The following is a 14,774-nucleotide window of genomic DNA, read 5'->3' as shown; positions in this document are numbered from 1 at the left end:
TGGAATCAATTCTCCACTAAAATCGTGCAGAGAAGCATTGTAGCACAGCACATTGAGCCTTTGCATGCTGTGTTCTCACAGTGTAAATACCTCCCTATCTCTGTAAATACCTCCCCTATCTCTGTAATCTCCTCCAGCCCTCTCATCCAGATATCAGCACTCCTCCAATTCTGGCCGCTTGAGCATCCCAGATTTTAATTGCTGCACTGTTGGTGGCTGTGCCTTCAGCGGCTGTGGCTCTAAGCTCTGGAATTTACTCCCTATACCTCCCCACCTCTCTAACTCTCTTACCTCCATTAAGACCACTCCTTAAAATCTACCTCTTTGACCAAGCTGTTGGTCACCTGACCCAATATCCCCTTATGTGGTTCAGTGTCAGATTTTGTTTGATAACACTCCTGTGAAGGGCCTTGGGACGTTTCACAATGTTAAGGGCACTATATAAATAGAAGTTGTTGTTGGCTACTGTGAATTGAAATGAGGGCACCTGCAGCTAGAGGTTTAAGCATTGATGGAAACTTTACCCGTGCTTTGCAATATTGTTAAACTTTAACAGTTGATGCCTGCCAGGTGGAATTTATTTGCTATGGTGTCTGCTTCCTGCCTGATGTCAGTGTATGCAGCCCATGTGATTATCAGTGGTTTCTATTGCTTAAATGTGTTCGCCGTGTATGGTGTGTGCAAAATGACCTGGTGCTGACATACCTGCAACCTCACCCCGACCTGCCTTGCAGACTGCAGGAAGTGCCCTGAATTGTAAGAAAGCAGTATGGTGTGGGCCAGAGACTGGAATCTAATTCCACTTGCCAGTACAGTCAGTAGGACCAATAACCCACACTGCTCCCCCACCCCCCACCCCCCCCCCCCAGCCCCGCACCCACCTGCCCAGCTACCCACCTGCACGCCCCCCTCGTCACCGCTTCCCTATAATAGCTCCCTGTCGACACCGAGGGAAAGTTGCGAACGTCGCTGCAGAAAAAACACATGTTTTATAAGGTCACACTGTAGGTCTGACCTATTCCAGCTGTCGCAGTGGAAAGCTTCTGACCTTAATGTAAAGTTTGAAATAGCATTGAAGGCGCAGCATGGACCCCTCTCTCTCATTCCCCCCTCCCCGCCCCCCCCCCCCTTGCCCCTATGCCCATGTAACAGAGGCAGTCAGCCTGTTCTATATCTCCAACAATGGTAGGTACAGAACAGCTGACTGGATGCTTGCCTTTATCCAGGTGTGACTCTCTGAATTTGGGCTGCGTTCTGTAATGTGAGCCACAACTTCAGTGCTTCTCTTTTAGAACATAAGAAATAGGAGAAGGCCATTCAGCCCCTCCAGTCTGCTCAGATATTCAGGACGATCATGGCCGATCTTCTACCTCAACCCCATCTTCCCGCACTGTCTCCATATCCCTTCATTCCCTTCAAAAGAACAATTAAAAGATGAAATTTAAATCAACAGAAGAATGGAAACACAACAAAATAAGACCTCATTATCTTGTGACATTTTTATGCTGGATCTAGTACAGTAGCATCGTGGTTATGTTACTGGGCTACTAATCCAGAGACTTGGAGTTTAGTTTAAATCCTGCCATAGCAAATCAGGGAATTACATTCAATTAATTAAATAAAAATCTGAGATGAATAGTGAGTATCACTAACAGTGACTATGAAATTAACAGATTATTGTAAAAATCCATCTGGTTCATTAATGCCCTTAGGGAAGGAAATCTGCCGTCCTTACCTGGTCTGGCCTGTATGTGACTGCAGTCCCACAGCAACTTGGTTGACTCTTAACTGCCCTCTGAAATGCCATAGCAAGCCTCTCAGTTGTGCCTCAAGGGCAATTAGGGATGGGCAATAAGTGCTGACCTTGCCCATGATATCCACATCCTGGGAATGAATAATTAAAACAAAACTCATGATGCCATTTTGAACTGTACATTATAAGACAGTCTGCTGGAGTTTCAGTGCAAGATGTTGGGATTTTTGTCCCTTACTGAAACAGAAGTGGCAAATAACTAAGCCAAAGTAAGCTACAGTTCACAAAACTCTAGGCCCCTCCATGCATTGTAAGCCTCAGTTAAAACATTGTCACGGTTAGGTGGTGGCAGGACCTTTTTCTCTCTTACTGTTAATAAAATTTACTTTGCACATTCACTGTCGCACATGAAGTGCGTAGCTCCCGAGTGTCATGCTACGGTGTGGGCAGCAGTTACTTGGAACCGTGTTTCTGTACGCACACTGACAGTGTGATCTTTCTCGTTCAGGTGTAACCTCTGCTGCATCTCCTTTAAGACACACCGCGGTTTACTACGTCATAACGCCATAATCCACAAGCAGCTTCCAACAGATGTTTCAGGAAAGCCTTACATCCAGAACAATCCCACAATTCCCGTTGGCTTCCACGACCTTGGATTCATCGATTTCTCCTGCAGGAAATTCCCTCTCATTTCTCAGGTAAATTTGGTAAAGAATTGCTCATTTGGGGAAGATAAATTAGCGTCGTCTTTCTCCTGACTCGTGAAATAATTCGTGGTGTTACTTTTTTTACCATTTTCCTCCACCCCTTCCAATTTCTCTCCTTGATAATCTCTTTGAGTAACTCCCCACATTCCTCCTTCCTGAGGCTAACCGTTCCCAATGGGGTTCATTTTATTGGTAACAACACTCTGATGATTCATCAATGTGTGGTCCTGCGCATTGAGTGATGTCGGGAATCAGAGCCAAGCCCCATCTTGTTCTCAATTGATGCCCACTTATGCTTGCATTTTTGTTAGAAATTGATAGCAATCAGGAGCTGAATTCCTGCCCAACATCCCCCTGCCCAGGTCAAAACTGCCAAATGCCAACCGTAGACAACACATAGCCCTGAAACCATCTTCCTCAACAGTACACATCACACCTCCAACCATGCTGTCTGTGCTGCTCAGTGATACATCTCACATTCTGGTTTGGGTTCCACCAGGGCCACTCGGCCCCAGACTGCAGTACAGCCTTGGACCAAACATGGACAAAAGAGCTGAATTCCAGAAGTAAGGTGAGAGTGACCGCCCTTGACATCAAGGCCGTATTTGGCAAAGTGTGGCATCAAAGATCCGGAGTAAAGTCATTGAGAATCAGGGGGAAAACTCGGCACTGGTTGGAGTCATACCCAGCATTGAGCCACACTGTGAGGAATCAGTCAACATGTGTGCAGAACCTACAGGTGAAACTTCCTAACGCTTCAAAGGTGAAAAAACCCACCAACACTTTCCAGGAAAATGTCTTCTAAAGCTCCATCTGACTTTACCTGACAGCAGCTGAGGACCCTCTATTATTGCTGGATAATCTGCCTCCTGCTTTGTACTTCCCATGGATGGTGGGTAGGAGCAAGAGTTGCTGGCTGTCTGCTGGGCAGAGGCAGTCTTAATTGCCTCCCTTGACCCTATTTGCACGGATGAATGAGTTATCTGGGAGTCAACCTGAAAATCAGGATGCAGATCAACACAACGATCGATAGTAATCGCTGCTGACTGCTTGATTTCAGATCCACTACCATCGCGTTTCATAAGTGCAGACTGGACGGTAGCGACACCAAAATTCTCCTAGTCAGTGCCTGACGCTGTTGTACTTCATAAACGCCCTATCTGTAATTTTTTTTCAAATCATTTCATCACAAATATATACAAAGATACAGAGTGAGATTTTCACATTTTACAAGCTTGTGCTCCCAGTGCAGAGACTCGGGAGATGAGAATGCCACTGGAGAATCTGGCAGGAGTGTCTGTGCACCCAGTATCTGGCACTTCAGGGTTTTCTAGCCACTCATTTTAATGGTCCCGTGAACTGGGGCAAACTGACTCCCCACCCTCCTCTCCCATTTCGGGGCTGTTGCATATTGTTGTGATATAATGAAAAAAAACCTAGTGATGGAAGAGCACAGAAGATACTAGATATCTATCTAAAGGGCAGGTTAATATGTTGACGTCTTGATTTACCATTTGAACTGCATGCAACATTATATTGTGGTGTAGATGAAGACACATTCCACTATAGTTATTTGGCTTCACATGGATAGTAATTCTCATTGTGCAGTAAATCAACCGAAAACAGTCCCTTTTGGTCACCTTACAAAGTAACGTGCTTCGCATATTCAGCTACAATACTCATTGTGCTGTTTAGTCTAAATGAAGATGGCTGTTACAGTGAGTGAGGCACTTTGCTTTGCCTCTGGGACCTGAGTTTGATTTGGGTCCAGATTGATTGTATGAAGGCCTCTTCCTGATGGCTGTTTGCATCCTACGTGAAGTGAATTGTCTAGTTTCCAATCTATTTTCAAACGGTTTGGGCCAAAGAGCAAAAATTGCTCCTGATTTGGTAACTAATTGATAGCACTGTGCACAGGAGCCCCAGGAGCAATGTTGTGGGGGATGGAGAAATCTCTCTCTAATGCAGTAAAGGATGCTCTCCGAGGGTGAAGTTGCGGCACATATTGGGGACAGAAGGAGCTTTACTCTGCATCTTCAGTGTTATAATTAGACCAGCAAGTGCTTCAAAGTGCCCCTCCCTTCACCATCCCTCAATCAAATGAGCATGGAAGTCAGACGAACAAAACAAAAAAAGCCACATTCCTTCATTAGACGAACAAATTGAGAGTCCCAGTTTTACGAGGCTACTCTAATAGGCAAATTATGGTGTATTTGTGTTGAGTGCATGTGTGGGAGGGATACCTGTGCTGCTCTTTCACCTTTGCTTCTCATTTATTTCTGCCATTCTTGGACATTTGCAGGTCTGGTCTGAAGTAAACCTGAGGAGATGCACTAGCAAGTTTCATCGGTTTGTTTGCGAGATATGTAACAAAGCCTTTCCGATGCTCGCAGCCCTCAAACTGCACATCGAAACTCACAGAGGACAACTGGAAGGAGGGCAACTCATGCCAGAACCTCAGCAACCGCCCGAGGTTGATTTAAAGCAGAAAGCCTTCCTGGCCTCTTTGGGCCTGCAGCATGCCAAAGAGGTTAAAACAGTAAAACAAGAGGAAAACAACGAATTTGATATCCACAGTATATGGATAGAAACCCCCCAGTGGAAACTACCTCAAGAGGCGAACTGTGCTAATATGAAGGATCAGCCACCCTTAGATCTGGCTTCCCTGGGAGCTAGCCTGTCCTCTCTTTCACCACTTCAAGACAAGGTTAAAATTTTGTCCTTGCAGCCGTTCCAGAAAGGTTTTATAATCCAGCCTGATAGCAGTATAGTCGTGAAGCCCATCTCCAGCGAGTCTGCCATCGAATTTGCCGACATTCAGCAGATCCTGAATATGGCCTCCTCAGCTCCTTCTCAGATCAGCCTTCCGCCACTCTCCAAGGCGCCTTCCATCCCAACACAGTCCATATACAGGCAAATGCCTCCGCTGAAGCCAAAGCCCCTGGTCACACCTTGCACTGTCGTCGTGGCTTCAACCCCACCTCCACTCATGAGCACCCAGCAAGCTTCACCTGGGTGCGCTAGTCCGAACCTCCTGCCTCCCCCTCTGAAGCTCGTGAAGTCAGCAACGGAATCAGCATCCAGTCCTCAGGACCTGAAGTTGAAATCTGTGAACGGATCGCAGCCCTTTCTTCAGCCAAAGACCGAGCCCCTGAGTCCAATTGAAATGAAAACTCAGCTAGAGCAGGATAGTATTATTGAAGCTCTGATGCCTATGGAAATTAACGGAGCTATCAAGCAGGAAGTCATGGCAGGAGAGCTCAAAGCCATGATGTCGGGGACATCCGGCAAGAAAGTTCCCGCTTTAAAGAAAGTCTTGTATCCCTGTCGCTTTTGTAACCAGGTGTTCGCCTTCTCTGGCGTCTTGAAAGCTCATATACGCTCACATCTGGGCATCTCGCCCTACCAGTGCAACATCTGCACGTACATTGCAGCGGACAAGGCAGCGTTAATCCGCCACCTAAGAACACACAGCGGGGAGAGGCCCTTCATTTGTAAAATCTGTCACTATCCGTTCACAGTGAAAGCAAACTGCGAGAGGCACCTGCGAAAGAAGCACCTGAAGATGACTAGGAAGGACATTGAGAAGAATATCGAGTATGCGGAAAGCCACACCGCGGAACTAGTGGACTCTTTCTGCTCGCCGGACACCGTGTGCAAGTACTGTGGCGAGGACCTGAAGTATTACAGGGCACTCCGGCACCACCTGAGGACACACAGCAGCTGTCAAAAGAAGCCCTTTGAATGCAGAGAATGCAACATGGGCTTTTCCACCAAGAATAACTGCATCCGCCACATTCTCAAACAGCACACGCATGTAGAAGAGAAAGAGGTGGAAAAGCACATCCTGTTTGTTGATTGCCTCATCAGTGATAATGGAGCTGCCTCCCCCACATTATCTGAGGAAAGTGTTTCTGCAGATGGCTCCCCAGTGTCATACAAGGAGCCTCAGAACGGATTTCTGCATGGGTCGTTACCACAAAGCTCCTTAAAGGTGGAGCCAATGAGTATCTTTTCAATGGATTTGGATGAACCGTTGGATTTTTCTCAAAAGAACAAAAATGTGTCTTTGCACCCATACAAACAGGAGAGCCATTTACTCAGGAAGTTTACCTCACCAGTCCTGCAGTTTGACAGTACCCTGGAGCCCATAGACTTGTCAGTCCCCAAAAATCCCACCAGAGATAAAGCAAATGCAGGAAAAGAAAATAAGGATGAGATCCAGCTTGCTGTTAATGGTAGCTCCTTTGGCTGTCAGCAGTGCCCAGCTACTTTCCAAGCAAAGGCTAACCTCGATAAGCACATAAGCACAAAACATGCTGCGCAACTGCAGGGTTTGATTCCAGCCCTAAACCCTGCAGGTTTCCCAGCGGTGGTTGCTAGTGCCAACCTACTGCGCCCTTTGAGGCCGAAGCCTCCACTACCGCTACTTATGCCTAAACCTGCAGCTACAAAAGAGCTTCCACCCTTGGCCTCCATCGCTCAGATTATTTCCTCCGTCTCATCTGCTCCAGCCTTGCTAAAAAGGGAAGTCAAGGACGGCGCCGAAGTAACTAAATGTGCCTCCTCGTCTGACAAAGTGGAGGATTTAAAGCCGGCGCTGCCATTAAAGGCTGCTTCCCAGTCAGAGGCCGCCAACATGACAAAGACTTCGGCCAATCAGCACACTGTAGGAAAAGCTTCAATGAGCACAGCGTGGCCAGGCAAGAGGAAGGGGAGACGGAGAGGCATCAAGTACAAGAAGATTCGGCCCAACATCAGCGGCAGCGTAGACCCTGAGTCCAGTGGTGAATTTGCCAGTGTAGAAAGGATGTTGGCCACAACCGACACCAACAAGTTCAGTCCTTTCCTTCAGTCTGCTAGCGTCAAAGAGGAACCCAATAAAGAAAGTTCAGAGGAAAAGGAAAAGAGAGACATTAAAATCGTGAAGGGGAAAAAGAATTCATATTCTAACTCATTGCAAAAAATTACTTGCCCGTACTGCCCACGTCTGTTCCCTTGGGCCAGTTCATTGCAGCGACACATGCTAACACACACAGGTAAGAGCATCATTTGATCATTCGTATTTAGCATTGAATGACATGAACAGGAAATGCATTTAATTCTGCCTAACCCAGACAACTGTCCCTGAAAAAAATACTTTGTCAACTCTGCTCTATCTCCGCCCCACTTCAGTATTTTGATCTCTTCTATCCCTGAGGCCGTGATCCTGTGCTGGGAACTGATAGCCCGCTTTAGCTCACTAGTCTGGCTCGGGTGCGTGAGCCTACACTGCATGTGTTGGCAGGGACTTCAACATGGGGAGGGGGATTTCATCACACCTGAATCACTGCTCAGCATCTGCACATGAGCGAGTCACTGGATGGCAATCAGGAATGGGCGCCTTGACACGGAGGCCACCCAGGTAACTGAACACAGAGCAGAGACTGAACCGGGAACATTCTTGCCCTGTGTGGCTCTAGCATCTTGTCTTGCAATTGAGAAACTAGAACTCTGTGGAGTGTGTTAAATGGTCAGTACAGTGGATTGTTGTTACATCCTGAAAATGACAGTTAGTCTGATCTGCTGTAGCAAGGAATGACCTTTCCCCTTTCGACTGATGTCAGTCATATTTAATCCTTCGTAATATGGAGATGAGCACCTCAGTAGAACGTTGGCTAAAATAATACTCCCAGTATTTCCAATGAGGAACGTTAAAAAAGTAAAATTTGGGAAACAAGCAAAAAAACAATGAATAACCTCCAGTGAGCCTGTAATAAAATAAAAACAATTCTAATCTTTATCGTTTTCTTTGAGTGCTGAACTGCAAGCTGCTGTCCTTATAGGGTTAGGATGATGTGAGTATTGAGTTTTGTTAGCCATCAGGTTAAATGCCATTGATATATTGATGTACATTCATTGACTGAGCTTTTCCTTGTTTTGTTTTTTCTGTTGTGCTTTGATGTAAGATTCAGCTGTAAGCACTTTCCTGGGGGGGGTGGTGGAGGGGAGATTCTGAAGTGGTGCAGTTGAGTTGTACTGTTGGCTTTGCGATACCCCTGTTGGTGTCAGAGCAGCCATAAAGTATCACCTTATCTGTTTGCATTTAGTGGGTGCCAGCGGAGGTAACTGCATCTGAATGGAGCCCTCGTCCTTTTGCAAATGGTTCAAAATGCAGGGAATATGTTGCAACAATCCCTGCTGCACTAAGAAGAAGGGAAAGCACATGGATGATTGTGTTTCTGTGCCTTTTACTGGGCCATAAATGCTAACTGAACTGATCGCAGGTTTCTCCAGAATACTTAGATTATGGGATGATAAATAATTAACTTTAAGATGACTTTTCAAAGTGATACTGCATCTGCAATTGATCAAAGTGTACAGGTTCAGGTGTGGACTTTGCTCACCCTCAATGCTGTATCAATGACCATTTGAAGTGCGAATGAAGTTTACAGGGTCCATGGAGTGTGGTTTTCCCCTCACACAGAGCATCTAATACTGTGTGGTCAGTTTTACAAATAGCTGAGAGTTAATGGTGGGACAAAAGAAAGACAGACTTGTATTTATATAGCAACTCTCATGACATCCCAAAGCACTTCAGAGCCATTGAAGTACATTTTGAAGTGTAGTCACTGTAATGTAGGAAATGCAACAGCCAATTTGCGCACAGCAAGCTCCCAAAACAACATGATAATGACCAGATAATCTGTTTTTGTGATGTTGATTGAGGGATAAATATTGGTCTGGACACTAGGGATAATTCTCCCTCTGAACAGTGCCATGGGATCTTTTGTAGCCACCCACTAGAACAGACAAGGGTCTCAGTTTAACATTGCATCTGAAAATCAGCACCCCTCAGTACTGCATTGGAGAGTCAGGCTTGCTTTTGAGGCTTAAGTCTCTGGAGTGGGACTTGAACCCAGAACCTTCTGGATGTAGAGACAAGAGATCTACCAACCGAGCCATATTTGATGCAAGATGTTGGTGTGACAAAGTCTGTTGGCTCAGAGGCTCATACCAGTGATTTCCCCACATGCTCAGTTCTCAACATCAGGCCATTTGGCTAGGAGGAGAAGTAGGTGATTCTCCATTGAGGGGGGTGAGGAGGGTAATGGTGGGGGGGGGGGGGGGGGGGTGCGATTCCTTTCCCATTCCACGACTGGGGTGAGACACTGAGAGACCAAAGGAGGAGAGGCGCATACCAAAAAGCAGTCTCTGAAATTATAGGTCAACAGCTGAAGTGGATAAGCATTCAACTCTCAGGCCAGACAGAGAATGAGGGTGCAGGTCTTTCAAAGAGCTAGCACAGGGATGACGGGCCTAATGGCCACCTCTTGTGCTGTAAGTCTCTGATTCTATCAGTCCCAGGGGCTTACATATTGTTCCGACTTTCTCATCATGCTGGGGTAAGGGTTCGTCATCTTTCACTGGGCTCTTGGAAGGCAGATCATTTTAACAGAGCAGATGAATCATCCCAGTGTGACTTGTTCAGAGAGTTGGAAAATGCAGTAGGGGCGGGGATGTGGAGACTGGGGCGAGAGGTCCTCTCTGCCTGGCTGGTGGGCCACGCAAGTTGCCAAATGGCCCATTTGCAAAAATTTCTTTAAAAATGTTTAATAATGCAAATTTGACCAGCTCACCACAATATGGATAGCACCGCTTTATGTATTTCTCTTCATTGAGTTAATGTCATGTCAAATGGACTCAAAACAGCAGCAGAACTTGTTCATCTTGGGGTATTTGAGTAAATGTGGAAACTCCAAATGTTGCAAATTTGCCGTAACGGATGCTGTTGCAGTCCACCACCTCTGCATTTGTAGCCGTGGGTCAGTGTCCAGTAAGAAAAAAAAGTACCAGACTTGCATATATAAAGTAATATCCCACAAAAGCTAATCTTCTTTGTCAGTGTGAGAATGACTGACACTGTGTGTAAGTATGGTACATTAACTGTAGAGTCTTACTGCAGGGAAGAGTTACTGTATCGACCACATCCTGCTCCCCTGTTCTTTACCCTCAGGGCTGAACCAATTTTTGATGAATGCTACACAAACAAATTGTTCAACATCGCCACGGTTACAGAATTAGGCGTGAGCCCAAAGTCAAGAGCTGTTGTAGTTTGGTTAGGTCTGAAAAGAGCTAAACAGAAATAAACTGGAAATACTCAGCAATCAGGAAGCATTAAGATGAGTCTTAGCCCTGAAACATCGGTTGGCTGACCGACTTCTGTTTTTCCACAGACGCTGAGTCTTCCCAGCTCTCTCTGCTTGGCAGATTTACAGTATCGGCAGTATTTTGCATTTTTCCTGTAGTTTGGTATGTGGATTATGAAGAGAATGGCTCTTCACTTAGCCATTCTAGAGAAAGGAGCTTCATTTTAAAATTAATACCATTTTTTTTGGAAAAGACAATTCACCAATGACTTGTGCAATGGACTGTTTACTATGGCTGCACTGTTCGAATTGCTTTGCCATGCTAGACCAGGAGCAGTGGAGATGTAAATCTCCCAACTCCTGCTGTGAATAAAACTGGTTAGGTTGAAATTGCATTGTGTGGTATTAGTAACAGAAATGCTGATGCATCAAACTGCTCTATCTGCTGCTTGAACGGGAGTGTTATCCCGTTTATTTTAAATGTGTTAATGCTTTTAAAATATTGTGCAGAAGAATCCCGTCTAAATGCATTAAACTGTTCTGTGCTAATATCACGCAGCACGGTTTCAGCATGGACGTGTTTGATTTTAATCAGAATATCCTGAAGGATATTCCCAGAGTTGCGTTTCATTTCCAGGGGCAGGGGAAGCTGTAACCTATATTTCTTTATAAACTCTCCTCAGTGCGGTGGATTTTTTTTCATTGGTTCTTTATTTTAGTGGAGCAATTTAACACCTTAGTTACTGTTACTACAGAGTTATTCAGATTGCATTGAAGACTAACCTGGGGCAGTGTATGTCAAGTTACTCATTGACAGAGTTGCAAGCCTGTATTGCAGCTTACAGCCATCCAGTTAAAATGTGTTATGCTTGGGGGTTTTTTTTTTGTCCTATGATTTTTGTAAGATGGCATGCTATTTAATTTGGGAATACTGTAGATACTGTTTAAACACCGCTTAACTGGTGTTTTTTTTTTGTTTAATTTATAAGACAAGGCGATTGTCAAGAACTGCATAAATAGCTACTTTTTTGTTTTTTTTTTACTTTTTGTTTTAACAAAAGGTCAGAAGCCCTACCCCTGTCCTAAATGTGACGCATTCTTTTCTACTAAATCTAACTGTGAACGCCACCTCTTGCGCAAGCATGGTGTTGCCAACCGATCACTGCGAAGAAATGGGCTGATTGCCAGATCCAAACCGACTGATGCAAAGCCCCTGGAAAGCACAGGTAACTATCAGAGAGCCTGTTCCAGTCAGTGTGCTGTGTTACGGTGAGGAATAGTGATCTGAAAGGTGCAGTCAGGCTTTGCGGCAGCAAGAGGGCAGTGTGCAAAAGCAAACAGTCCAGGGAGAGAGAGAGAGAGAGAAAAGGCCCTCTCTTCCCCAGCCACTTTCAAAAGAAATGTACTGCCTTCCGGATTGAAGGAGCTCTGCCTTTTGTGGGGAGGACAGAAGTCTTTGGCAAATGGTTATTTTGTTTGTTTATAATTGGACAGTGTGATGGTATAAATCGTGTCAGAGCTCGTTGTAATTCACTGGTAATGTTCCTGTGATACATGTTCTGTGCACAGTTCTGCCCATTCTGCACTCTTCAAACACAACAACAAAAAAGATGCCAAACGCTTTTTCCATGAAGGCAGTGTCCCTTTAAGTGGAAATGGCTGTAAATCTTACAAAATGATTGCATAAAATGGCCCAATTGGCACCTTTTTTACCATTTATTTCCATTGTCTAAAATTCCCAAATTACTGAATAAATAAATGATGGACTTAATTGTTCACAATGAATCAAACCTCGATTGCAGACTTGTGTTCCAAGGATATGTTTCCTCTCCCTGATGGCTCCTTTCTCTGACATCCAGTTTTCATTGGATATTCAATGCAAGTCTGACTTGATGCACAGAAATCAGACAGAAAAAGCAACTGATGTGTATCCAATATTTCTGCTTGTAAACTTCCTTTTGTTTTTGTCGGGTCTGATTGAACAGTTTGACCTGCCTCGAGGTGTATGGTGTACAAGTATAATTCTATGACTTACCTGAGCATTAAAACATAGCGAAACCGGTTATGTTGCTGTCGAGTGCACCGATAGTGTATGAAGCCACCCCCGAGAGATGAGGCACTTTTTTGTGATGTCTTTGCGAGGCGGGATGGTTTAAATGTCACTGGGCTTGATGTTATTCTACTGCACAGGCCACCTAATTCGGAAAATGTTTCCTTCTGTCTTTGTTGTTGTTGTACGATGTGGTAGCTCTTCACTTGCTCACATGCGTGGTGTGGTGATCTGCAGGTACCCATTCCGAATCGGAGGTGGCAACATCACCAGCTGCAGTACCAGCTTGTTCTCCACCTAGCGCCACAGAACGGCTGCAAGCTGAACGGCCAGCGGGCACCAGCGACCCTAAAGCGGAACTGCTCGCAGATTCTACTGAGCAAGGCAGTAGAAAGGACACTAGGTTGGAGGAGGAGCCCGAGGAGGACGCTCAGAGCAACAAAAGCCTGGACCTCAATTTTGCCAGCAAGCTCATAGACTTTAAGCTCGGGAGCCACAACCCGAGCGGCGACAGCGCCAACGCTCAACAAGAGGGGCGGAACACCTGCAACGCCTGCGGGAAAACCTTCAAGTATGCCGCTACCTTGGCACGTCACAGGAAGGCTCACGCCGGCGAGCACCGGAGAGAAGGCAAGGGCAGCAAGAGGGGCCCAAAAAGGGCACCCGATGAGGTGGCAGCTCTGGATTCCGGCCCGAATCGCAAACGGACAGCCGAGAGCCCGGAGGGGTCAAAGGTCAAAGTTGCCATCCCACCTGGGGATGGGCTACAGCTGAGCCACGAGAAAATAGACAGTGTGAGCAACGCGGACAAGGTTTCGGAGGCGGAATGTGCCAGCAAACCGGGAAGCAGTCAGGACAGTGACCACAGCGCAGGTGAGGCTTCTGCCGAGCAGCAGGACCTGAAGAAGGTAACAGCCAACAGCTCAACAAAAGCAGACAAGCGAAAGAAAATCTGCATTGTGTGCAACAAGCGGTTCTGGTCCCTGCAAGATCTGACACGTCATATGAGGTCACACACAGGTAAGGAAACCCATCCAAAAGTGTGTTGCCTTTGAAGTTACACTTGATGTGCCTGCACTGTCGGGGGGGCTTGGGGATTTAGAGCTGTTGGTAGAGTGATGGATTTTTGTCTCACTAGAAAAAATGCACTTTTTTCTTAAAAGTTGAAATTGCTGCCAGAACCATAGAAAAGGTATGGCACATTAAGAGGCCATTCAGCCCATTGTGTCTGCACCAGCTGAGAAAACTAGCCACCCAATCTAATCCCACTTTCCAGCACCTGGTCCATAGCCCTGCAGGTTACAGCACTTCAGGTGCATGTCCAGGTATCTTTTAAATGATTTGAGGGTTTCTGCCTCCACCACCATTCCTGGCAGTGAATCCCAGACACCCACCACCCTCTGGGTGAAAAAGTTTTTCCTCATGTCCCCTCTAATCCTTCTACCAATCACCTTAAATCTGTGCCCCCAGGTAATTGACCTTTCTGCTAGGGGAAACAGGTCCTTCCTGTCTATTCTATCTAGGCCCCTCATAATTTTGTACACCTCAATTAAGTCACCCCTCAGCCTCCTCTGTTCTAAGGAAAACAACCCTAGCCGATCCAATCTTTCCTCATAGCTGCAACTTTCAAGCCCTGGCAACATTCTTGTAAGTCTACTCTGTACTCCCTCTGGAGCAATTATTTTCTTCCTGTAATGTGACCAGAACTGTACACAATACTCCAGCTGTGGCCTAACCAGCATTTTACACAGTTCCAGCATCACATCCCAGCTTTTGTATTCTATACCTCGGCCAATAAAGGAAAGCATTCCATATGCCTTCTTCACCACTCTATCTATCTATCTATCTATCCTGGCACCTTCAGGGACCTGTGGACATGCACTCCAAGGTCTCTCACTGCTTCTACCCCACTCAATATTCTCCCATTTATTGTGTATTCCTTTGCTTTGTTTACCCTCCCCAATTGCATTACCGTACACTTCTCTGGACTGAATTCCATTTGCCACTTTTCTGCCCACTCAACCAAACCATTGATATCATTCTGGAGTCTACAGCTATATTCTTCACTATCAACTACACGGCCAATTTTTGTGTCATCTGCAAATTTCCCAATCATGCCTCCCACATTTCAGTCC

The 14,774-nt window shown here is 45.8% G+C and overlaps 1 protein-coding gene across 11 annotated transcripts in view; it reads left to right on the top strand.

Moving 5' to 3' along the window:
- Nucleotides 1–14,774, top strand: part of rreb1a (ras responsive element binding protein 1a) — a 262,748-nt gene that overhangs the window by 236,108 nt on the left and 11,866 nt on the right. For 10 of the 11 annotated variants that reach the window (XM_068054447.1, XM_068054446.1, XM_068054448.1 and 7 more), the window contains 4 exons: nucleotides 2,262–2,451; nucleotides 4,763–7,499; nucleotides 11,651–11,815; nucleotides 12,877–13,659. In XM_068054447.1, the coding sequence (XP_067910548.1) occupies nucleotides 2,262–2,451; nucleotides 4,763–7,499; nucleotides 11,651–11,815; nucleotides 12,877–13,659 (3,875 nt within the window). The remainder of the gene's footprint in view (nucleotides 1–2,261; nucleotides 2,452–4,762; nucleotides 7,500–11,650; nucleotides 11,816–12,876; nucleotides 13,660–14,774) is intronic. The other variant, XM_068054453.1, reaches the window with a different exon arrangement.

Source organism: Heterodontus francisci, chromosome 2 (genome assembly GCF_036365525.1).
Source record: "Heterodontus francisci isolate sHetFra1 chromosome 2, sHetFra1.hap1, whole genome shotgun sequence".
NCBI lineage: Eukaryota > Metazoa > Chordata > Chondrichthyes > Heterodontiformes > Heterodontidae > Heterodontus > Heterodontus francisci.
This window is presented reverse-complemented; position numbering and strand designations above follow the sequence as displayed.